At 33.3% G+C, this 24,137-nt stretch overlaps 2 protein-coding genes and 1 pseudogene across 2 annotated transcripts; 2 read left to right on the top strand and 1 right to left on the bottom strand.

Moving 5' to 3' along the window:
• Positions 1-329: 329 nt before the first annotated feature.
• On the top strand, positions 330-7,102 carry LOC21395157 (annotated as a pseudogene).
• A 5,435-nt stretch (positions 7,103-12,537) lies between these two features.
• LOC21395156 (CCR4-NOT transcription complex subunit 9) lies at positions 12,538-17,740 on the top strand. Its single transcript, XM_024177292.1, has 9 exons — positions 12,538-12,765; positions 14,486-14,557; positions 14,680-14,769; positions 14,903-14,945; positions 15,199-15,305; positions 15,461-15,556; positions 16,189-16,382; positions 16,513-16,582; positions 17,585-17,740. The coding sequence occupies exons 1-9, from the start codon at positions 12,538-12,540 to the stop codon at positions 17,738-17,740; spliced, it is 1,056 nt and encodes a 351-aa protein (XP_024033060.1).
• A 464-nt stretch (positions 17,741-18,204) lies between these two features.
• LOC21395155 lies at positions 18,205-21,250 on the bottom strand. The gene is made up of 3 exons (XM_010091162.2): positions 20,800-21,250; positions 19,003-20,129; positions 18,205-18,607 (listed from the first exon to the last, which is right to left on the bottom strand). The coding sequence occupies exons 1-3, from the start codon at positions 21,112-21,114 to the stop codon at positions 18,406-18,408; spliced, it is 1,644 nt and encodes a 547-aa protein (XP_010089464.1). The 5' UTR covers positions 21,115-21,250; the 3' UTR covers positions 18,205-18,405.
• Positions 21,251-24,137: the final 2,887 nt, after the last annotated feature.

The following is a 24,137-nucleotide window of genomic DNA, read 5'->3' as shown; positions in this document are numbered from 1 at the left end:
TTAAAAGTGTTTAAAAAGTCAAAAACATTTGAAGATTGTCATATAAACAAGTTTAAAAACGATTTTTAAACTAAATAAGTGCAGCTTTTTTTTTTTGTTTTTTAAGTCAATTGAAACGGGCCGTAGAGTCACTGTGAAGCGAAGATCGCAATAACAGTTTAGTACAAGATCGCGTCCATGGTTTTCCATGGTCCAAGTCATCATCGTACATGACCAATTTCTATATAAAAAAAAAGAAAAAGAAATAGAGATTATCAATTTCTCATAAACATCTGAACAAACGGCCGCTCTACCACTCATCTGACATCTTCCCTTCCATCGCTCTCCAGATGGCCAACACAATTTCTTCTCCTCCTTGTGAGAGAATCCCAATCAAAATTAATAACCTAAACAGAGCCATAGAACTCATAATCTTACTCTTGCTTATCTCTTTCCTCGTTTATCGCCTTCTTTTCTTCGACAAAAACCATGGCTTCATCTGGCTCCTCGCCTTCCTATGCGAGTCCTGGTTCGCCTTCGAATTCATTCTCCTTCTCAACACCAAATGGACTCCTGTCGTTTTCAAAACATACCCACAAACCCTCTTGCAAAGGTATATATAATTATATAGACGTTTGAAACTGCTTTCCAATTTATATGATATATATAATATATATGATTAACATTTAATTTAATGTGTACGGACAGGGATGTTTAGGAGCTTCCAGCTGTGGACATATTCGTGACGACGGCGGACACGGTTCTCGAGCCGCCGATCATGACGGTGAACACCGTGCTGTCGGCGATGGCCGTCGACTATCCGGGACACAAGCTAGCTTGCTACGTGTCCGACGATGGATGTTCTCCCATAATTCTCTACTCTCTCATTGAAGCGGCGAAATTTGGTCACCTTTGGATTCCTTTTTGTAAGAAATATGATGTTCAAGTCAGAGCTCCTTTTAGATACTTCTCCGGCGACGTTGTTTTTCCTCCTAGTAGTGATGATGATAACAAGTCTTCCGGATTTCATCTTGAATGGAGACGGATGAAGGTAATATAGATAAGATTGGTGTTCCATTTCAACTCTTTTTTCAATATTATTTATGTAATAGGAAAATGCTAATTACCTCCTCGGAAAAAAAAATATATATTAATAATAGAAAATTTAATATTTCTGTATCATGTATTTTAAGGTTATGAAAATTAGTACTTTGTGTTTTAAAGTACACATGTATTTTTATAGTTTAATTAACATTAAGATTACCATTTATGCTCAGTTTATAATGTTGTTTCTCGATCAGTTGTCAATTCTGTTTGGTTATAAGGATAAAGAAATAATATATCAGATTGGGAAAAAGAAAGGAAAAAAAAAAGATATTTTTAGAATATCACGGGTTAAAATAGTTCATGTATAAAAGTGCAACATTTCGAAATACTGGTTATAATATTTTAATAACCTCAAAATCCATGGTACAAAATTAAAATCTCTCGGTTATCGGATATCTCAAAAGGGACATATTTCTTGCCTCTTGGTTATCTGGTTTAGATTTAGATTAAATATAGGTGAAAAAGGCAAAACCTATTGGATATTAATAGGCAATAGCGAAGTAATATTTATTATCGACATCAACAATACTTGCTTTTTTTTTTCTTTTTCGCTGGAAACAATATTTGGTCGTGCTTGCTCTCTACAGGATGAGTATGAAAAGGTAAGACAAAAAATTGAAGAAGCAGCCAACGGAACAGTACAGATTGAGTGCTCTGGAGAGTATGCCGCTTTCAGTACAAATACAAATAAAAGTGACCATCCCAGCATAATCAAGGTTTAGCAACTTTTTAAATATTCAATCATTATTATCACAATCATTTTTGTTATTACTATTATTATAATTACTTTTATTTTAATTATTTGCTTGAACTGTTAGTCTTGTGATTTTGATCACACTAAAGCCTTGCGTACAGCCGTAAAGCTAGTGAAGTTATATAGCTGTCACATTTGCCATCTGATGGCTGGAATTTAATTGTGTTTGGCTCAAATTGGCTGCTGTTATATTGATAGGGGAAAAAAAAAATCAGTAGGAAAATGACTAATGTATTATAAATGAGAAAGAAAAAAAGTCAATAATAGTATAAGTGGGTGAACGTGTGTGGAGGGAAAAAATTAAGATGTACAGGACACCAATTCTAATCTCAATTTGTGTAACAATTCGTGACTTGTCATTTTCTATTAGCAGGTATTTAAAAGATTGACACATAATTAATTAATATAATGAGATATTGCATCTATCAATAAAAAAATAATAACTATGAATTGGTATACAAATTAAGATTAGAATTGGTTTCCTAACATTTTTTTTAAATGTCTATAAGCCCTAACAATATAACTACTTAATTAGGTTAACTACAGTTGTTTTGGCATCAGCTTCTCAAAGAAAACAAGGCCTAAAAATTGATGTCAAGAAGTGCTATCTCATCCTAACTATAGATTGACACCTATTAGAAATTCAGTCATTTGCCTTGTTAGTTACTGAACTTTGAGAATTGTTTGAATATGGTCGCTAGACTTTTAATTTTGAAAAATTGTTCTTTGAACTTTGATTTTTTGGTAGTTTTTGTCCTTGATACTGAAGTTAATGAGACATTCTGAAACTTCACATTGATGACCGTATCCAATTGCATAACTACTAAATTTTTTACAGAAACAGTTATATTATGTTATCTTCATTGCTGTTAAAAAAACCCTTAAAACTAAAATATCTTGCATTTAATGTAACTATTTCTGAGCATTTGGGATGTGATTATCTCTCAAAGTTTTCAGAATTCATTCTCCAATTTTAGTACTAGGGATTAAAGCTACCATTAAAAATTAAAATTTAAAGAGTAATTTATCAAAAATTAAAAATTTAATTAGAGATTAAGGTGACACAATGCCTATAATTTAGGAACAAATAGTATTAATGCTCAATTTTAATTTTTCTTTTTCTCAAAGGTGATATGGGAGAACAAGGAAAAAGTTCCAGAAGGAATGCCTCATCTAATTTATGTGAGTAGAGAGAAACGTCCACATTGTCCACATCACTACAAAGCCGGTGCTATGAACGTTCTGGTGAGATCACTTCTTTGCCAAATTACGTACACAAAAATTACAATAATTTTTATAAGAATTAGCAAAACAAGCTCTTTCTTTTCGCGATTTAAATTTTAGCTATTCGATTAAAGTTTTTTATTTGAGTTCAGAAAATGGGTCCCATTATATAAGACTTATTAATGAGATTTTTCTTCTATTAATTGTAGTGTTTAACACTGATGATATGATCTCTTAGTATTTTTCTTTTCCTAGTTCATACTGAATTTTATGGGGAATTAATTAATTGTAGACCAGAGTCTCCGGAGTGATGACAAATGCCCCTTTCATGTTGAACGTGGATTGTGACATGTTTGTAAACAATCCAAAAATAGTTCTTCACGCGATGTGCTCTTTCCTTGGCCTCAAACCTCAAGAATGCGCATTTATTCAGTTCCCTCAAGCCTTCTACAACCAAGTGAAAGATGACCCGTTTGGAACCCAAAGCGTTACTATTGGCTTAGAAGTGAGTGTGTGTATATATATATATATATTACTTTAACTAAATATCTGCATGATGCAAGAATCTTAGCACGCTCGTTATATATGGATATGCTTTTTTTCTTTTAACTGTACATGTGTGTTTATTGCACAGATGTATGGGCGTGGAATGGCAGGGATCCAAGGACCTTTTTATGCAGGAACTGGCTGCTTTCATAGACGTAAACTCATCTATGGTTTCTCGTTAGACAATCAAGATGTTCAAGGTTAGTTCCTTTTTCTTTTTTTTTTCGTAAATAGAAAATAGTACTGATCAGCATTTTATTTTATTTTCAACTGTTAGTCGTAGATGAAATATAGAAGATGCTCAAAATTTTTTTCCCGAATTTTCATATATAACAAGATCGGATATATATATTGCAAATGTGGCTTCATATGTATGTCCCTTGGTGATTTTATGGTATGCCATTTTATATAGGAAAAGAGGATGATGAGAAAATATTGAAAGAATCGTTCGGAAATTCTATGGAGTTCATAAATTCTCTAACTCAAAGTTTGAAGGACGATATTAGTCCAATACAAGATGTTTCAAGTGCTGCTCAAGTGTCATCCCAAGTCGCTCATTGTGTCTACGAGCATGGTACTGCTTGGGGAATAAAGGTTTGCGATATTACATAATTCTAATATAATCTAGTTTTATTTCTTTTTGTCAGTTGTTTTTAGTTTTTACTAAAGATAATATTACGTAGCATGCCACATCCAACAGTTTTACATTTACGTTATTCGGTCTCTCACTATCTTTATCGATTTTGATAATCCACTAGAATACTCTTCAAAAATTAGAGCCAGACATGTCTGGTCATCTTTATAGAGGAGAAAAGAAATAATCTAGTCGGATATGAAAGATATCTTATCATAATGCTAAATATATGACATTTTGTGGCATAAATGTAAAGATAACATTTTTTTAGTGTATTTTTGTATTCTCCCGTTACTGATTGCATGTTTGTTTCATAACTAAATTTGAGAACTTGGGTTGTTTATGTGAGAGAATACGCTGTTAAAAAAAATTAAATTTAAATTTTTATGAGAAAAAATACTGTAGTAATAAAACGAATTTTTTTCAACTTAAAAGAAGCATGACTTAAATTTTTAGCACATTTTCACAAATCGTGTTGGATCATTTCAGGTAGGGTGGGGTTACGGGACGCTAACAGAAGGTGTCCAAACTGGGCTGAGGATCCACCGTAAGGGCTTGAAGTCCATTTCATGCATACCAGACCCGCCGGGCTTTCTAGGGACGACACCGACAAGTGGGCTCGTGTGCTTGATCCAGAAGAAGAGGTGGACTACGGGCCTACTTGGATACATCTCTATGACAAAATTTTACTTGATATTTTCTAATTATGCATACAGATTTTTGTTACCTTTTTGGATGTCTGCATTTCGACAAATATAGCATGTATAGATGTTGTTAAAGGTAATCCCAAAAAAAAAAAAAAAAAAAAAAAAAAAAAAAAAAAAAAAATAGTACTGTCCAAAAACGCAAAAAACAAAAAAGACTATTTATAAAGTAGCTCTAATATGGTCTACTTTAGATTTTGTGGTCTCTAGGTAAGATCATCTCTAATATGGTCAAAATTTTATATGTTGATATTAAAGTTTAGCAGTTGAGTTGAAAAGTTATTCTTTAAAGCAATACAATATTCAAAATTGGCATTTATATATGTTATGCCAAATTTAAAATTACAAATCAAAATTTAGCATTTCTTTATTTATTTTTTCGTTAATATGTGATTTTTTTTAACATTAATAATGACAACATTGCGTTTCTCAATTCTTTTTTTTTTTTAAAAGAGCTTTTTGCCTTCTCAAAATTTCATTTAAAATTCCTTTTCGGAAATTTCAAATTAGTTCAAAACTCATCAGGTGGCAAGTGTATCGTTCACACTAGTCACGAGATGATGAGTTTGAATTCTCCCACCACCAAATTAAAAAAAAAAAAAAAAAATTAACTCTTATATAACTTTTACGATTATACTCTTTATTTCCGTATTTGTGCCCCCACTTATATACTCAGGATACTTTTTGGAAAATAGTAGAAAATATGCCAATATGAAAAGCTTAAGAAAGTATATAGGCCATTTTTTAGTTATAGAAATTAATAGGTCATAACTTATCAAGTTATGGTTCATAACCAGATAAGTTATGGACAAACTTGTCAAGTTATGGTTCATAGCCAGACAAGTTATGGACAATTATGGACAATAACTTGTCAAGTTATAGTTCATAACCAGACAAGTTATGGTTCATAACCAGACAAGTTATGGATAAAAATAGTAATTTGACCTATTTATTAACTTATGTAAACTATTAGCATATTAATTTTAATTCATCTCAAGTCTTGGCATATTTTCTTCTTTCTCCCTACTTTTTTTTTCTCTTTTTCTGAAAGCCTGCTCTTTTACTTTTGGGCTTTCTTTGATATTTTTTATTGGGCTCCAATTTTTCGTTTTGCTGGTTTTTATTGGGCTCTAATACGGTAGAATTACAAACTGAAAAGATATTTATAATATTAATGATAGACATTTTAATAGCATTGATAATGAAGTTGGTACTAAAAGATAAGTACTCTGTCGAGAATAATTGTAATGTAAATTTTACTTAATAAAATTTTATTGCGAAAAAGTAGTAGAAAAGCTACTTTATTTTTATGTTGTGTTAATTTATAAATTTTATATTTATTTGTGCTCCCACTCAATTAAAAGTCTGACTACGTTCATGCTCTTACGGTGATATCAAAAAGTTAGAATTTCTTGAACATTGCCATTATATAGTGTTATGGACATGGTAAAATAGTCTTTATTCCTAGTATAGTTATACAGCAATAAAATCTACCTTTTTTTTTTCTTAGAAATTTCATTTGACTACAAATAATACATTATGTCCTATAAATTTGAAAAGTAATTGCATTTTGCACGGCTGCTGCAGGCTCATGAACCGGCAATGGCAATTCTTGTTGCTCGATTTCTCATCCAGAACTAACAGAGCTTGCGCTTCTTTCTACGATACGGCCTTTCTGCTCGCGCGTGGTGGAACAATCAAAGAATGGCTAGGATACACTCAGCTACTTCAATTCTATTCGGAGTCCTGAGTTTCCTATTTGAGCTTCTGGGAATTTCCGAGGTTGTTTTCGAGGTCACGAAGAAAGACCAGTCTGATAATTCTAGTGATCATGATCAAGACACTAATCATAAGGACGACACTTCTAATAATAATGTCGGTAGGTTTACTTTTGACGAGTCCCCCATGTTCATACCAGTCACGACCTTTCTGTTTGTTCACTTAACAGCCTTGGCGTTGAGCTTGTTTGGACAACATGACGAGGTTGGCTTGGGGGAGTTTTTGTCGAGTGTTTGGACGGTGTTGTGCTTTTGGCCTTTCGTGAGAGTGTTGTTTGGAAAGGGCAAATATGGAATTCCCTCGTCTATTGTGTTGAAGTCTGCTGGTTTTGCGTTGATTTTTGTGCAATTGTATAGAATGGCATCTGTTGGTTGATGGTATGATCATCAGGCTTGATTATCATCCATTAGCTAGTTGATTTGATGTGAAATACAAAATTGGGAACAATAATATGTATGTATATATGAGTTCATAAGTCTTGAAATTTTGCTGTGTAATTTTTATTTATTCCCTTTCTAATTTGTTATGTCAGTCTTAAGCTATACTCGAGAAAATTTAAGGCATTTCTTTTGTCTAAAAAACTCAAAAAAAGACAACTCAAGTTTTAACTTTATTCAAGTTCACGTTCTTTTAAGTTTCAACTTTATTCAATTTTACTCAATTTTATTCAAGTTCTAACTTCAACTCAAGTTATAACTCAAATTTAACTCAAAAATTACACTCAAGTTACACTCCAAAAAAACAACCCAATGATCTAAACTACATTTAAGGACGGCAATATAGGGTGGGGTTGGGGGTTGGGGGGGGAGGATTCCTTATTCCTATTTAAGTAGAGACGTGACCGGAGTTAGGGATCTTTTGTTAGGCAAACGTTTCATATACCAATCCCATTTCTCATATAAAATAATTATACATTTCAAAATTAAAACAATATAAAACAAAAATCAAGTTTAAATTTAAATCAAGATCAAATTAATTCTACAAAACACACGATATAAACTTAGAAATAAATTGTAGTAAAAAAAAAAATTCACAAATCCTACCTAAGGCATGTTAATATCTGTGTGTCACTTCTAATTTCTCCTTAGAAGGTATTTGCCTTGATTTTTTTTTACCATATAATCTGTCTCTTTTTTTTTTTTTTTTTTTGATAAGCTATAATCTTTGCCCGTTACCTTTTTCGATACGCGTCAATTAATACCTGCAAAATTGTTCCCCATAGAAGAATTTGTTACCTTTGATTATCTTACAGATGCATAAATATGCGTGCAAATAAATGTATGTATGCGACGGTTACTAAATTATTCACCAAGTTTTGATACTAAATAATGTGGCATTAATGGATTTATTAGAACATAATTAATTAATGAAATATCACTTAGTTATGTATATCTTGTTAAACTAATAATTAAACAGTCACAAGTATATTAATTGTCAGTATCCAACCATAATAAATAAAGTTTTTTTTTTAGAAAAAAAAACCTTAATAAATAAGTTGGGTATCACAGTATTGCCCTGGTTAATAGCAGTTTGAAATTACTCAATAATTTAAGTTGAATAAATACATTATTTTTTATTTTTTTCTAATAAATAAAGAGTGCACAATCATTATCAAGACAAACTAATAATACATACTAACTAGCAGTAACCGATCTATTCTCCACTAAGCTCACCACTTAAAATTGATTAAGAAAAATTATATGGTCGGACTTAACATATATACCCTACCAATAGAGCAAGTTTGTCCTTTGATAAATTTTAAAGATATTTCTTATGGGATATAAATTTTAAATATTTAATTATAAGTGAGAGTACTTTTGCATTGTATTTATAATGCACTTTAACTGTTAAAACTCAATCGAATAACTAAAAAAACTCACTCGAATGGTACGGCAAATATCATTCCCTACCAATACCATTGAATTTTTCATCTATTAAATACTAAAATCTTGAAACAAAAAATAAGGACAAAAATCCTAACAGGCCAAAAGTCTTACTTGAAAGCACAAATCATTAATTTACTATTATATATCTCCTTTCCTTAATTATAATTGCTAATTGAAACATTTCCCATAAATATTTGCAGGCGCTCATGGAACCGGCTACGGTAATTCTTGTGACAATTTCTCATTCAGAGCTTAATTAGAGGACTTTGTACTTTCATATTGGCCAATTAATGCGGCCTTTATATATATATATATATATATTAATTTGTGTCGCACAATATATAGAATGGACCAATCTGAGTGTGGCCTAAATAACGCAGCTTGCTACATCAATCAATTGTTACTTGGAGCTGTTCTAAGTCTCCTATTTAAGCTTATGGGGATTTTTCAGATTGCTTTTGATGTCACACATAAAGCCACCAATATATCCTACTGATGAAAATTCTGATCATCTATAAATAAGGATGTAAGACGACGCCAATAAATGCCGGTACATTTACTTTCGACGATTTGCCTATATTCATACCGGCTATAAACGTTTTTGTTTGTCCACAGAACGGCCATGGCGTACGTTGAGCTTGTTTGTACATCATGACAAGGTTGAGTTGTCCATGGCGTCGCTGTTGTTTTCTTTAGTTTAGTTGTTTGTCCTTTCTTTAGATTATCTTATTTGTTGTCATCTGTTAATTTCTATTGTCGTTTTGGTTGTAAAGAAGGCTTTTAGGCTTTGTTTCTTCTTCGATCGAGGAGGCAGACTTTCTCATTGCTATCAACTTTTTCAGCTTCAAAGGCTTGCTCCATCAGTTAATTTGGTTGATGATATATGATATTGATCGGCTGGCTCAAATTAATCTCAAATCATTATATCTTAGGCCTTGTAATTAGAAAACACTTTATATCTTTTTTGTAATAGATATAATAAAAATGGATTTGCAAAATTAAACCACGCAAAAAATAAATAATAAATAAATAAAATTGCAATACTAGATAATCTATAATTTTCTGGCCTCAGCTATTTAAGTTAGCAGTGCTGAGAAAAGTATATTCTTCTCTCTTTTTTCCCTGTCTAAAAGAGTTAAGGGTATTGTTCGCTTCTTTATTTTTTTAGAGTGTGTTTGGTTAGAGGAAGAGGAGTGAAGGGAGACGCCAGAGCATTATTTAGTTGGTAGAAAAGATGAGGAAAAGGAGAGGAGAGATGGAGAGAGAGAGTCTACTTCTAGACTCATAATTTTGAATCTTTTCATTTGTAGAGATTGGAGATTTTCATCCAACAAATATTCCTTTAAATTTAAGCTAAAAATACTATATTACCCTTAAAAAGATATTATAAACAAATAGTAAAATAGACAATATAATAATTAGATAAATAACCGTCATTAATCCTCTCAAATAGGAGTGTGCAAACCAACTAAACCGGTTATGTTACGTGAAATACAAACCAAACCAATTACAATTTAGTTTAGAGATTTTTGAACCAAACCAAATCAATAAAGGGATCTAATCCAATCCAAACCAAACCAATTGTAATTGGTTTGGTTTGGTTTTTCTAATTAGTCTGAATTAATATTTTACAACATCTTCTCAAGTCTCAACCATAAGTTGTACCAATATTTTGTGTGCTCTTTTGCCTCTTTCTCTATTTCTTCTAAAGACATGAAGTTAAAACAATTCAATTATAGATATATTTAATATAATATTAGTTGTGACTCATGATTGAATATGATATTCAGCTTTTTTAAATATATGAAAGAAGGTGAATATAAACTAGTCAGAAACACGTATTATTACAGATGCTATATTCATGTTAACAAGGAAGCAAGACTTTATACAGAATCACAAGCAAAACCCAGAGGAGTGGAGAATGAGAGGAGAGGAAAGGAGCAGAAATGCTTAAGGGTAAATTGTGGAGACAGTGTTATGGTAGAAACTTTTACAGTTATGATCATTTAATTTTAGAATAAACAAGATTTTTAAATATAAATAAATTAAAGTATATGATACATATAATTTTAAGAAAATTATATAGATAGAAATTGGATTGGTTTGATTTGATTTTTATCATAAAACCACAAACCAAACCAATTTAATTGATTTTTAAAAAATTTAAACCAAACCAAACTAATTATTAATTAGTTTGGTTTGGTTTTCTTTTAATTTAGTTTAATTTAGTTAGTTTGAATGGTTTGTTGCACACCCTTACTCTCAAATCTCCCTCTATCTTACCAAATAAATTCAAGCATTACTACAATATTTTTTATCATCTATATATTCCTTATCCCTTTAATGTATCTCCTTCCTTCTTACCCACCAAGCCTCTATCCAAACAAAGTCTTAGGCCTCGTTCATTTTACCGATTTGAGTTTTCAGTTTTAGGTTTCTACAGTAAAAAGCTCTCATAAAATATCACATCAACTTTTTCTGTTACAGTAAAAAGCTCTCAAAAAGTGTCACATCTCAACTCGAATTGAAAACTCGAATCCGCGAAGTGAACGAGGGCTTAGTTACATCATCATGGTATTCTCAGGAGGAGTGCAAAATGCCACGTCACTGTAGTATGACAAAAGCCAGAGTTGACTTACACCGCATGCTGCCACCTGGAACTTATGATTCTAGAATCAGACATCAAAGTTTAATTTCTTTTATTTATTTATTTATTTTTTGGTCAGTTTCCCTCACTTTCTTTTAAACTCGGATTCGGCATGCACGTAGAATTCGTATGGCACGGAAATTTTCATCCTTTTCAGTGATGCCAAAACCAGGATTTATCACTTGAAAGAAAGTAGAAGAATAATTCAGTAACTCATTAATGATATAATCTTCATTTTAACTATCTCTCTCTCTCTCTCTCTCTTAATTACCATTAAATTAAAGGCAAAAAAAGGAGGATTCTATCTGAAGGAGATCATAAATTAGTATCCAAGTTTTTTCTCTCTTTTTCTCAATTTTCTAATTATTCAAATGGAGAAAAAACGAATTTAAACTGACGAAAAGGTTCTTAGCAAGAGCTGGCCAGTTGCTACTAATCAACTCTCTCTCCTGTGAGAATAATAAATGCTTAGGAGAGGGTCAAATAAATCTCACAAAAACAAATTTACATGAATAAAATATAGTGAAATACGTAATTAGTTTAGCGGTAATCTCAATTTAATGTTACGGTCTTGAGTTCGAATCCGTCCATCCCATATTCAAAACGTTCAAAACAAGAAATAACATGAGATACTATGATAAGCTGTGTAAATAACTATGTACTATGATAAGCTGTGTAAATAAGAAAGACAATAATATTGCTCCACATAAGGTGTCAAAATTGTAAGTGCATATCCTCAAAAATAAAATTATATATATATATATATATTTAAGCCCATATTTATATATTAAAAACAAGTAAGGACAAGATAAAGAATGTTAAGAAAAAAATATATATGATAAGAGCAATGTTTTACTGAGTGCTTAGTGCAGAAGAAAAATTAGGCCTATAAATTGGGTAGAGAATCCCCATTTTACCACAGAGAGATCCCCCGTAATGAAAAACATTCTCATTTATCCTCCTTTCACTGATCATATAGCCGAATTACACTAACCCAAAAAACCAATCATCTTCAACAATCCTTCTCTTCTAAAATAGATATAGATTGATATGTAATTAGCATTTTCGAGTCCAAAACACTCATTCCACTCCTTAAAAAAAAAAAAAAAAAAAAAAAAAAAAATTAGTGCATTTTCCTTTCTCTCTTTCCCACTAGAAACTAAATACGGAGAGAGATTATCAGAGACTTTCTTAATTCCAAGTCTTAATTGTGTGATTTTCTGTTTTTATTTGTTTGTTTGGGTGTTGGGTTTTTTTTTTTTTTAATTTTCCCAAGAATGGCTAGTATTCCTCCAGTACAGCTAATGAAAAATCCGTCCTTAGGAAATAGCACTACTACTGAAGCGAGTACTACTCCGAGTGCTAAATCCAGATTGGCGAGATTAGGAGTACCATTTAAGAGCGACCCATCTCCCACAGACACAAGATCGTTTTCAGTGGAGAAGTTGATTGCGGCTCTTCATGATGATTCCAGCCGAGAACTTGCTCTCGTTCTGCTATGCAAGGTATAATATATGTGTGTGTGTGTGTGTGTGTGTGTGATTATTGTAGCTTTAATTTTCTTGTTCTTGTTTGGTTGGTGAGAAAATTTGAAACATATAATTCCATACCATAATTCACTTAGATTTGATGAGGGATTGAGTTAATTTTTTTTCCCGCTGTAAATATATCGACTAATTAGGGCCAAGGTTTTGAATTTCTTGTGACGCGCAAGTTTTTTAAATATCGACGGGCTTCATAGAAGATAAGTAAATGTCGCAGCATTAAAATTACCGTTTAGCTAGTATATGTTTAAAGAATTTTTTGAGAAATAAAAGAGTTTTTCTTTGCGGCGCGCTAGCGCAAATTTTCAATTATAGTGCTCAGTTAAAGATTAAATAAATATCAGATTCATAACATCTAAATTACCATTTGGCTAATATCTTTTAATAGAATTTTTTAAAATGTAATAATGATTTTCTTTAATTCATGGCTTCTGTTTGGCTAATATCTTTAAAATAATTTTTTAAGATATAATAAAGGCTTTCGGCACGCAACTTTCGTGTGGCGCTTAATCTTTCAAATTTTGGCGCGTAATCTTTCGAATATTTAAATTACCGCTTAGCTAATATCTTTTAAAGGAATTTTTTTTTAAGATACAACAACGATTTTCTTTGTACCTCTCATTTTCGTTTGGCGCGTAAGTTTTCAAATATAACGCGTAGTAAAATATACGTAAATATCCTAGCATTTAAGTTACCGTTTAGCTACTGTTTTTTTTAAAGAATTTCTTAAGATATAATAAACATTTTCTTTTTCTTTCGGCTCTTTATAAGGGTAAAATTGAAACAAAAAAAAAAAGGTTATTTAAACTCCAAAACAATTTTACCTTATTAGAAAACTCAAAAATGAACTTCCCACATTCTTAAAGGTAGCCTTTTCAACGAAAAATTGCGTGATCCGAAATTCTCTTAAAAGAGTATTTAATTATGCCGAGTCGGCTAAAAATCATTTTTATCATCTAATTATCTAAACTCTCTTGGGCCAAATCGGCTTCTAAAAGCTATGTCAAACAGCTCTAGTTTTCTAAATAAATTACTTTTTCCTTGCGCTTAAATCTTAAAGCTATGAAAGCTTCGAAATTGTAGAAAATTGAAGATTATAATAGGAAGGTTGAAGATACAAGAGAAGATTTTAATAAGGTCTGAAAGAGATCAAAGAAATTAAACTATATAAAGAAAAAAAAATCCAGTACTAATATTTAACGCTGGCTTTGTTGTAACTCAACATATTGTTATATTTTTTCACACAATTTCTTGGAATGGATTAAACTATGAAAGATAGTTTGTTTGATGGCTGCAGTAAATTCATTGAGAAAGTCTAAAAAGAATAGGGGGAAATGTTTATATGTAAGTACTGTTGCAAATAGTACTGACAATAGTGTGCTTCTTTGAAAGTTACTTTTGATATCTGATCCTCATGATTACATGATCGCGGAATTACACAACTATATAAACAGATCTAAGCAAATAAAAGAAACAAACATTGCAAATTCATCCAATAATCATCCTAAAGTTCGACACTAATCTAGAAATTTGATTCGTAATTATAACATCATGAATATTTTAGTTCGATATGTGATTTTTTTAATGATTTTTTTTTTTTGCTAATTAATTAGTTGCTTTAATATTAGTTTTGCGTCTTAAACAAGTCTACGTATGAGCTTCCATTAATGTGTGTTTCCAGGTTAGAACAAGTCATGAAAATTTGGGTCCAATGCTGTGGGATAGCAATGGAACAATATTTTCACTCCTGAAGGTATGACAATTATTAGTTTTGCCTTTAATTTCAGAAAACTTAAGTCATATATTGCCCAAACTCTAATTAGTACTACTAATTTCATATTATGATTAATAGTGAAACATATTTTATCATGTCAGGAAATTATGCACGTCTACTACGTTCTTTTAACTCCACGCCTTACAGAAAAAGACTCAAACCGAGTGTGCAATGTTCTTGCTTTGCTTCAGGTTAATTATATTTACTTAAGTGTCTGTCATTTCATTCATATTTGTTTAGCTACTTCTACTATATATCTATATTAATATATACAACACACAGTCATGATTAAACATTAAATGGTTGTACTGGTTTCCTTTACAGTGTGTAGCTTCCCATCCAAATACAAGGAAGCGGTTTATGGACGGTAAATAATTTTTATTGTGTAATTCATTTGCAAGAGAATTCTTTTAGATTTAAATGAATTCCAGAAGTTCAATTCCCTACTTGGTTTTGTTATGTATGCAAATTAACAAATAGAGCAAATGTAATAATGAACATTAATTTGTAGGATAGTTCCTAATTGTTTTTCAATATCCTTATAATTGTTTCTGATATCTTTAATCTTCAGACTATATGTGTTTATGCAATTAATTAACGAAATATAATACTTGTTGCAGCTAATATTGTGGAATACCTGTACCCTTTTATTAACACAACAAGCCAGGAAAAGCCTCACGAGTTCCTTAGGTTGACCAGCTTAGGAGTTATTGGTTCCTTAGCAAAGGTAGTACTTATCACTCGTTAACTTAATTTCGTGTCTAATTCCATGTTCATCTTTTCATTTATTACTTTTACCATGATTTTTCTTTTTTATAATACCACAATTTTATCAGTATGATTTGGTAGTAATTAAGTTCCTCCAACCTTCTCTCTATACAGCAAGATAATGCAGATGTTGTTAACGTCCTTCTTGAGGGTGACATAGTTTCTAAACTTCTACTTTGCTTGGAGTTCGGCAATCAATTGTCAAAAACAGTAAGTTCCAGAAACCTCAAATGATTAATTATTGATAAGAACAGTACTGCTTAGATGAATATACCAACTTTATCATCTTAATGTTCTTAAAGCATCTCCGATCCAGTATTAAATTAACGTGCAATGTCAAATTTAGGTAATGTAGGAAAATCACAATGTTGTGCAATACTATTTTGATTAACTTGATGTATATTTGCTATATTTGGTGCCAAATTATAATATTGTAACTTTTAAATAATTTAATAACTAAAAGTTTACTTATATAAGTTAGCAATGTTAAAATTTATGACAAAAATTAGATACAGCATTAAAATAATATTATATATCAGAGCATAATATAGAACAGTATATCAAATATGTCATTTTCCCATGTTTTTGGCCTTGGAATTTGCATTGAATATATATATAGTCTCACAAGTTATTTGACAGAAAATTTCATAGGTGTAACACATGGTGAGAAGCATTTGAATGGTTGCGAATTAAAAGTACTCAGTGTTGGAAAAACAAAAACATATGAATTTAAAGTGCATTCCATACCATTGGATCTTTGTATTTCTTAGGAATACTCTTACTTTATGATCATGAGCCCTAGTCTCTCAATAACTCCTCTATCCATATGTTGGAATATGAAGTTGGCTGCATTTGTACTTGAAAGGCTTCTGACAATCGGAGAAATGGGTCAAGTGTACTGCTGTGCTTCTGCTCAAAGATTTTATTCGATAACCCGAGTTTTGGGACAAAGGATTGAGGAACTCGTCGAGGAACCCTGCCAGCGCTTACTGAAACATATCATTTGCTGCTATATCAAGCTCTCTGAGAACCCCAGGTTAGTAAAAATAACATTGCCGTATATAATTCTAACACGTTGATTATGTATGGTTTAGTCATTTGATTGTATTACTGCATAATATATATTTGCTAATTAATGTTGGAGTAAAATAAAATTTTCCTTCTAGGGGATGTGATGGTTTAGTGTGGTCTCTCCCGATGAAGCTTAGAGATGACACCTTTCTTGTGCCACTTAAGGTAAGTTTTATTAAAAGCTTAAGCCATGTTCATTTTACCGATTTGAATTTTTTTATAATAAAAAGATTTCATAAACATTCACATTTAATTTTTTAACTACAGTAAAAAATTCTTACATAAAATCATATCTCAACTCGAATTAAAAACTTAATCAGCGAACTAAACGAGCCTTTAATCAATTATATATAATATATATATATATATATATCACTGTTTGACAATTAGCTTAACTCTTTGCTTGGAAGTTGAATTGCTTAGGAGTAAATAAGAAAGAAATTATTGCCTCAGTTTCATGAATACTTTTGGGTTGTAGGTCATTTTGTCAATGGAATCGAAACATCTTTTAGGAATTAGTTTCTTACTGGAGTTCTTCTGACACGGGACAGTAGAAAAGACAGGGAAATAAGAAGAGGAATTAGAGAAGAATTGTAGTGGGACCCCATGTGTTTTTGTCTAAACTAGAGAGATACTCATTTGAACAAAATATTTTACATCAACACCTGCAGCCGAACTTTGTTAACTTTTGATGTATAATGATAAAAATACCCAAACAATCTCAGCCATCGGCTTACTTGTTTTATTGATCTTAGCCCTTTAGAATGATATTCTTCACCGTGGAAGTAAGTTGTTGTCATGAGTCTCCAAAGATCACTAAACATCATGTTTATTGACTAACAATGACAAAAACATCAATTTTAGGCCATAAATGTAGTTGGGATCATTCTCTAATGCAAAGAGGGATAGTTTTGTCATTTAAAAAATATATAATGGTCAAGCTGCAATTTTCGTTGAGAAATTTCCAATGTCATTACTCGATATTCATAATCAAATGACAAATTTTAAACCTACTTAGATGCAGAGCAGAAAAACTTGCCCTAGTAGTTTTGGAAAACTTATTCAACCTCTAATAAAAATATTTTAAGTAATTTAAACCTGAAACTGCTTAATATGCTTATGCTTGGATAATTTATTATTCTGATGTCCATAATTTCTGCTTTGCAGGATGACCCAACAGCATTGATGTGGCTACAAACATTAGCTCGCAATGTCACTTCTGGACATCGCTCTACGATACAACCACCACTGGCGGAGCCATTTGCGCGCTCCATCAAAGGGAAAGCGGTAATGGGGTCTCCCCTGCTCGGTCGGAAGAACTAGAAATTAAACTTTGTTCCTTATCTGTGCTTGCCTACGAATGTCATGTCATCTGTAGTTTTATTTGTTGAGATGTTAGACTAAATCTGTTCACGCTTTCCTTTTTTGGTTCTTGTTATTTTGAACTTTAAGGTGAAAGGTTTTGAACTCTACGTGGAGTCACGTTTAAAACCATCGCTAGGCTAATGCCTGCAACTACCTTTTTACGCTTTTCTGGAACTGATTATAAGCTGTCTTTGCACTACAATTTAAAGCCTTTTTTATAACCCTTTAAGTTTGGATGATTGCCTACTGTAGAGAATGTGAAAAGGCTATAACTAACCTCTTTCTTTAAGGCCTCATTCATTTCAACAATTTGAATTTTTAATTTTAGGTTTATACAGTAAAAAACTCTCAAAAAATATCACATCTAATTTTTTCTGTTACAGTGAAAAACTCTCAGAAAATGTCACATCTCAGCTCAAATTGAAAATTCGAATCCGTGAAGTGAACGAGGCCTAAGGAATCACAATCTAGTTGATTGTGGTCTGGTGGGGATGGAAAGGGAGGAAAACAGCCTCCATCATGGCAACTCTCATACGGTAAAATTTTCGTCTACAGTAACAACTGAAAGCATAATGGAGAATAAACATTACATAATAAAAATTCAAGATAGAGAACAATAGGCCTCAATCTTGAGATTTTGAATTCGACCCTTGTTGTGTGGGAGGGATCGAAAGATTGCTCTCGAGCATAAAAGAGAGATCATGCATCTGGGACAGCAATGTCTCTACATCATTCTCCTTGGATGTTGTTTCTGCACGGTAATCATCTCCAGCTTTTGCAACGTCTTCAGAATTCCCTCCAACTTTTGTGTTAGCATCAGGTGACCTGAAACATGAAGAGAAAGCATGAACAAGGTTTTGACCAACTCACATTCTTCTGGATTTCAGTATAGCCAAGGCCTACACTCCTCAAGTGACCAAGTCAAGTCATATTCAAATAGGCATGAAACAGGTTTTCAGGTAAGTCAAGCTTTATATTATCCAAGGCCACAGAGAAGTTTCACAATGATACAAGGACAAGGAAATAAGATTTAGAGACACAAGAATTGCTCAACACCTACAATGCTACCTAAATAAGTAAGAAGTGAAATGGCTCCAATACTTAATGTTTTCTTTTTATGGATGATAATCAATCACGGCAGTAGTACAAGGCATGTCAAAAGTGACACTAACAACAAGTTCATTTCATTTGAAAGAAGAGAAGCAGAAAAAGTATGACACCTGTCAAAGACAATGGCTTCTGGCAGCCTTTTATTCCCTTCTGTTGAAGCATTTGAGCTACTAAATACTCGTGAAAATAGATCTGGTTGCAAAAAGCTATCAGAGAAATTTATATCCTGGGAGTGATCATCTGAGCTAAACAAATTTATTTCTGAAGTCTTATCATTAGACGGCATTGTGGTTTGTTTCCAAGTAGTATTAGAAGGATCTTGTGCAACAGTTGAGCTAGCAAAATCATTCCAATCGTCAAACGAATCATTTTCCTCATCAGCCTTACTGCCAGGTTCATTTTTGCTGTTACTTTGCCATCTATTGTCTTCGACCCAATCAACATCGGTAGATGAAGAATAATTCACATTTCCCACTATGTTTTCATTATTCACATTTGCGGTCGTTTTAAAGTCCTCCAAAGGACTATTTAACCCCGAGTTGGAATTTTTCTGTGCATCATCTACAAACCAATCACTAGCCATGGATGCAGATCCAACTGTCTCTTCATCCTTCTTGCCAATAGAGTCTTTTGCGGGACCAAATACTTCATCCATGTGAGTAGAAAGATCTGTGGAACCCATGAAAGGATCAAATGATGTTGAGTCCTTATGAGGTGTTGCCGAAGCGGCAGATTGAAAATCTGTTCCCCAACCAGAATCAGACAAATTTTTACTCTCACTTTCAGTAGATGACACAGAGGTTTTGGAAGGCTGGGCATTCTCAAACAAAGTAAGATTCTCACGACCGGTTTCAGAAGGCTTAGCATTCTCAAACAAACTAAGATTCTCATGAACAGTTCCAGAAAGCTTAGCACTCTCAAACAAATCATCAATTTCATGACCTTGTCTAATTTCCCCACCATCAATCTGGTTGCTAGACATTGACGGCTCTGCAGATACGTTAGAAGAAGCCCCTTTCTCTTTCTGAGCAAAGAAGTTCTCAATATTTACTCCAGACAAATTCAAGGAACTTTTGCTCTGTACTGGTGTTTCATTTGAGAGACGAGATCCAAATTTCTCCAACTCAGATGGCCATTTTATCTCTAAATTTAGAAGATCAGACAATGGCAATTCATCTTTCGGAGCAGTCCTTCCTCTTTGCGAATTATTTACTTCACCAGGTGGTGCCACAGTCTCCTGCAAAACGAAGTGCCATACTTTAAAGCATCCAATACACGCAAATATCAGAATTTCATCACGCGAATATCCGCCAGTAGCAGAAGAAATACACGTCTCTAGCAAACAAATGATTGACAGAACAGAATGAAAATGGAAAATCCCAAGTTAGAGCTCTGAAAAAATCAGATATTGCAAATCGAAAGCTGCATACCAAAGCAAGAAACATGGCTCTAACTCCCAAAGATTCGTCCAGAAAGAAACATTTTGGAACTTGTTACTTCACGGAACGAAATTTGCAGCAAACACTCAAAAACATCTCTAAATTAAGAAAAAAATGCATCCTATAAACGTGTGCACATCTCATTCTTACTTTAAAGCAGATAGATAATAAGGCTGTATCATATCAAATTTCCCATGTAGTCTCCGAACAACTTGCGGAATTCGATTAAAAAATTGCATCAAATCAAGCAGAAAACAACATAATTTGCTTCAAATTGTATCCCTTTCAAAACCTAATACAAAATTCAGCTAAAAAGCAAGAATCTTACTAAAAAAACAAGGACCAAATGATTCTTCAAAACGCCACTAAAATCTAAAATCCCTCCTTTTTTTTCCTTTTTCCTCAAGACAAATTAAATCGACACAACAATCAATCCAAAGGCAAAAGCAAAGAGTGAAACCGACATACCGATCCGTCCAAATTCAGGGATTCGAGCAGCCAGCGATAGCCAAGAGTGTTTCGGAAATTGAGAGGGTCGGGTACGACGTCGTTGAAGGCTTCTTGGCCGCAAAAGACACAAATAAGAGACTGTACTCCACGGAGGAGTCTGCCCTTGCAATGCCGACACCGGAGGTACGGCGGCGAAGAATCGAGCGCCGCAACGGCTTCCTCCGGCGACGGAAGATTCGGGAGAGAGGGATCGTCTGGGTCGTACGACGAGAGATTCGCATGTTTGCGGAGTGAGATCTGGACTTGCTTTATCAGATCAATCGGGATTTCCATTTCTCCCGATCTTTCTTTCTGATTTCTCAGCGGGAGAAGGAGAACATTACAATTGATGAGTTTGATACTTCAGAAAGGAACGACACCGTGGCGCGCCATATTAAATAAACGCAATTTTTTTTTTTTCTAATTCAAATCACTCACTTGGGGTATAAAAATTGAGCCCGAACTTGAAAAACTCACCCGACCTGAATACATAGGTTTTTTTTTTAATTTCGGATTCAAATAGTACCAACCCGCACTGTGCGGGTTGGGGGCGGGTCGGGCATTCTTGAACCTGCAATGTCCCGACCCGGCCGTTTTCCACCTACCCCAAGCCAGGGGTTTTCCACCGACCCGACCGTTTCTTGAACCCGCAATGCTGCAATGTTAAGGTGTTTGTGAAATTTTTGAAGACTTTTTATGATATAACTTTGAAGTTTAGTGCCACTTTGAATGTCACTTCAAATTCTTACTTTCATGAGCTTTGTGAAATGCAAAACCAATTATCTGAATTAAGCAAACAAGAGGATTCAATACTTTCATCCATGGTTGTGAGTATGAAAAAGAAGTATGATAAGTATTGGGAGAATGTTGAGAATATAAATTGTCTTCTCTTTGTGGCTGTTGTACTTGATCCTAGGTATAAAATGGATTATTTGACATATTGTTTCTCTATAATGTATGATTCTTGCACTTCTTAAACATTAGCAAAGAATGTGAATAATACTATATATCGGCTGCATGAGGTTTATAGTGGGGACGAGGGTAAATCTATGGCTAATGAAAGTAGTGGGGAGGTGGCAACAACAAGTACAATGGAGGCAAAAACGGAAGTAGAAGGAAAAGGGTGTTTGTGGAGCTCTTTTGTTAGGAAAATGAAGGAGAATAATGTGAATGAGTACAAAAATGATGTGGACAGATACTTGACAGACCTTATGGATGATCTAACTCGGTCAAATTTTGATGTTTTAAATTGGTGGAAGAATAATGCAACTAATTATAGGTTCTCTCACTAGTTGCAAGAGACATTCTTGTCATTCATGTTTCAACGGTAGCCTCAGAATCTACTTTTAGTACCGGAGGCCACATCCTCGATCCCTTTAGGAGTTCATTGAGCCCCAAGATGGTGGAGGCATTGATTTGTACACAAAATTGGTTGCGTAGTCGTGAGCACATCAACCTTATTGACGTGGAAGACTTTAATGAATATGAAGATATTAAGTCGGGTAATCTTTTTACGTTTTACTTATTTTTTTTAATTTTATTTCATCTCCTTGTTGTTTATTTTGTTGTCCTAAACTTGATTCTGATGATTTTTTTTGTTATGTTTTCTTCTCAATATTTGTCAAATTCCGTTGCAACACATAAGGGGCAAGTTGGGAATAAAGGTGCTATTATTTTGGATTAAACTGTTTGGAGTGGACTAAATTTCCTATTTTGCTGGACTATCTTTATATGGATTGTTTATTTAACGTATTAATTTAATTTATGGACTGACTGTTAAGAAGTATGTTTGATGTTATGATAATGCTTATGGATTGTTTATGGATTTTATGCTTTTGGACTGTTAAAAGAGATATGAAGTCATAGATTAAAATTAGTTTTCACCAACCCAAGTAACCCGAGCCTACCCGAGTGATGCTTAATATTTTTGTATATAATAAATTTCCGCAAGCGTACGGTGTCAAGTTTTGAGTATAGGGTGAGTGAGTATCGTCTCCACAGGGATTGGATTAGAATTGCCGTTAAGTACCGCGATTATTGTAACTTAACTTTATCTAGGCAACCTAATAAAATGATAAGTATGAACAAAAACAAAATAAATATAAGAATAGAAATACATATCTATACACAAATGGTCTAGGGACTTGATTTCGCTTTATTATTCTTGTGTTCATCCTATTATGTAATCGCTAATCAATTCCGTTCAATTCATTAATCAAGGCTCTAATGTCACCTCGCAACCTCTCTCGAGTGCCTCACAAGGAACTATATTTAAATACCCAAAACAATATCCATATTCGAAATGAATATTTAAACACAAATTAAGCTTCGCCTTTAGAATTAGAAAATAAGAATATTGATCGCCTCCCGGCCTCACAACGACCTAAATCCTAATTTGATTATCTAACCGTTGATCTCCTCTCGGTCTCACAACAACCTAGACTATGTTTCTCAAATCAAGATAAAGAACTCAATCTCTCCCAAGCAACAAATTCGCAATCTAAAAATCATCTAACTCATTGGCCAAATAAATTAGAAGCATTAAGCATAGAGAAACATAAATGAATTGAAAACGAAATTAAATTAAGAATTAACAAAATATTCAAAACATAGCTCAAATAAAACTACATCAAGTCCTAGATATAATGTCTAGCTAAACATGAAAAAATATATGAAAGAAGATAAAACTGAATATCCATTGAAGAGCTTCCAAGGACCTCCAAGATGAAGGATTTCGGCCTCCTTTTGATGTTTTCTTCAGTTTTCTGGGGCTCTCTTTCTCAAGTGGTATCTCTTTCCTTTTATACTACTCAGTTTCGGAGCTAGGGCTTCATACGCGCGCTACAGCCTGCGTGAAAACACATTGCAGCGCGCGTTTTTGGAATAAGGATCTCTAAGATGTGGGTTGAGGCGCGCTGCAGCGTGCGGGGCATGTCTTGGGCGCGCTGCAACGCGCGGGTCTGCTTATGGGCGCACGGGCATGCACGCCTGATGGCCAGGGCGTGGGCGCACAAAGGGCCAGGGCGCGGGCGCGCGCCCCATTCTGACTTGGCTGTCCTTTGCGCGCTGTAGCCCGCTTTCTTGCATTCCAAAGCCTCCTCTTTTGTGCCTTAAAATCCTCTTTCGCCTGCTCTTGCCATTGATTCACAAGTTGGGCAAATATTCTTCTTTTCTTCATGCAAAATCCAAGTTCGCATTTATTTCTAATTCCTATAAAAAGCATACAAAATACATTAAACTAACAATAATGCTTGAAAACTTACAAATATTCAAGCTTAAAAGTACTTGATTTGTTGGTAGAAATACCCGTCATCACT

This window comes from Morus notabilis, unplaced genomic scaffold (genome assembly GCF_000414095.1).
Source record: "Morus notabilis unplaced genomic scaffold, ASM41409v2 Scaffold801, whole genome shotgun sequence".
Lineage (NCBI taxonomy): Eukaryota > Viridiplantae > Streptophyta > Magnoliopsida > Rosales > Moraceae > Morus > Morus notabilis.
Note: the sequence above shows the minus strand (reverse complement) of the source record. Positions and strands in the feature narration are given on the sequence as shown.

What these genes read in the sequence shown, in the direction of transcription:
- LOC21395155 (XM_010091162.2), bottom strand. Translation starts at nt 21,114, where the DNA reads ATGGAAATCCCGATTGATCTGATAAAGCAAGTCCAGATCTCACTCCGC. An exon ending in CCCTGAATTTGGACGGATCG is followed by an intron (nt 20,130 to 20,799) that starts GTATGTCGGTTT and finishes TTCGTTTTGCAG; the next exon opens with GAGACTGTGGCACCACCTGG. An exon ending in GAAGCCATTGTCTTTGACAG is followed by an intron (nt 18,608 to 19,002) that starts GTGTCATACTTT and finishes TTCATGTTTCAG; the next exon opens with GTCACCTGATGCTAACACAA.
- LOC21395156 (XM_024177292.1), top strand. Translation starts at nt 12,538, where the DNA reads ATGGCTAGTATTCCTCCAGTACAGCTAATGAAAAATCCGTCCTTAGGA. An exon ending in CAATATTTTCACTCCTGAAG is followed by an intron (nt 14,558 to 14,679) that starts GTATGACAATTA and finishes TTATCATGTCAG; the next exon opens with GAAATTATGCACGTCTACTA. An exon ending in ATGTTCTTGCTTTGCTTCAG is followed by an intron (nt 14,770 to 14,902) that starts GTTAATTATATT and finishes TTTCCTTTACAG; the next exon opens with TGTGTAGCTTCCCATCCAAA.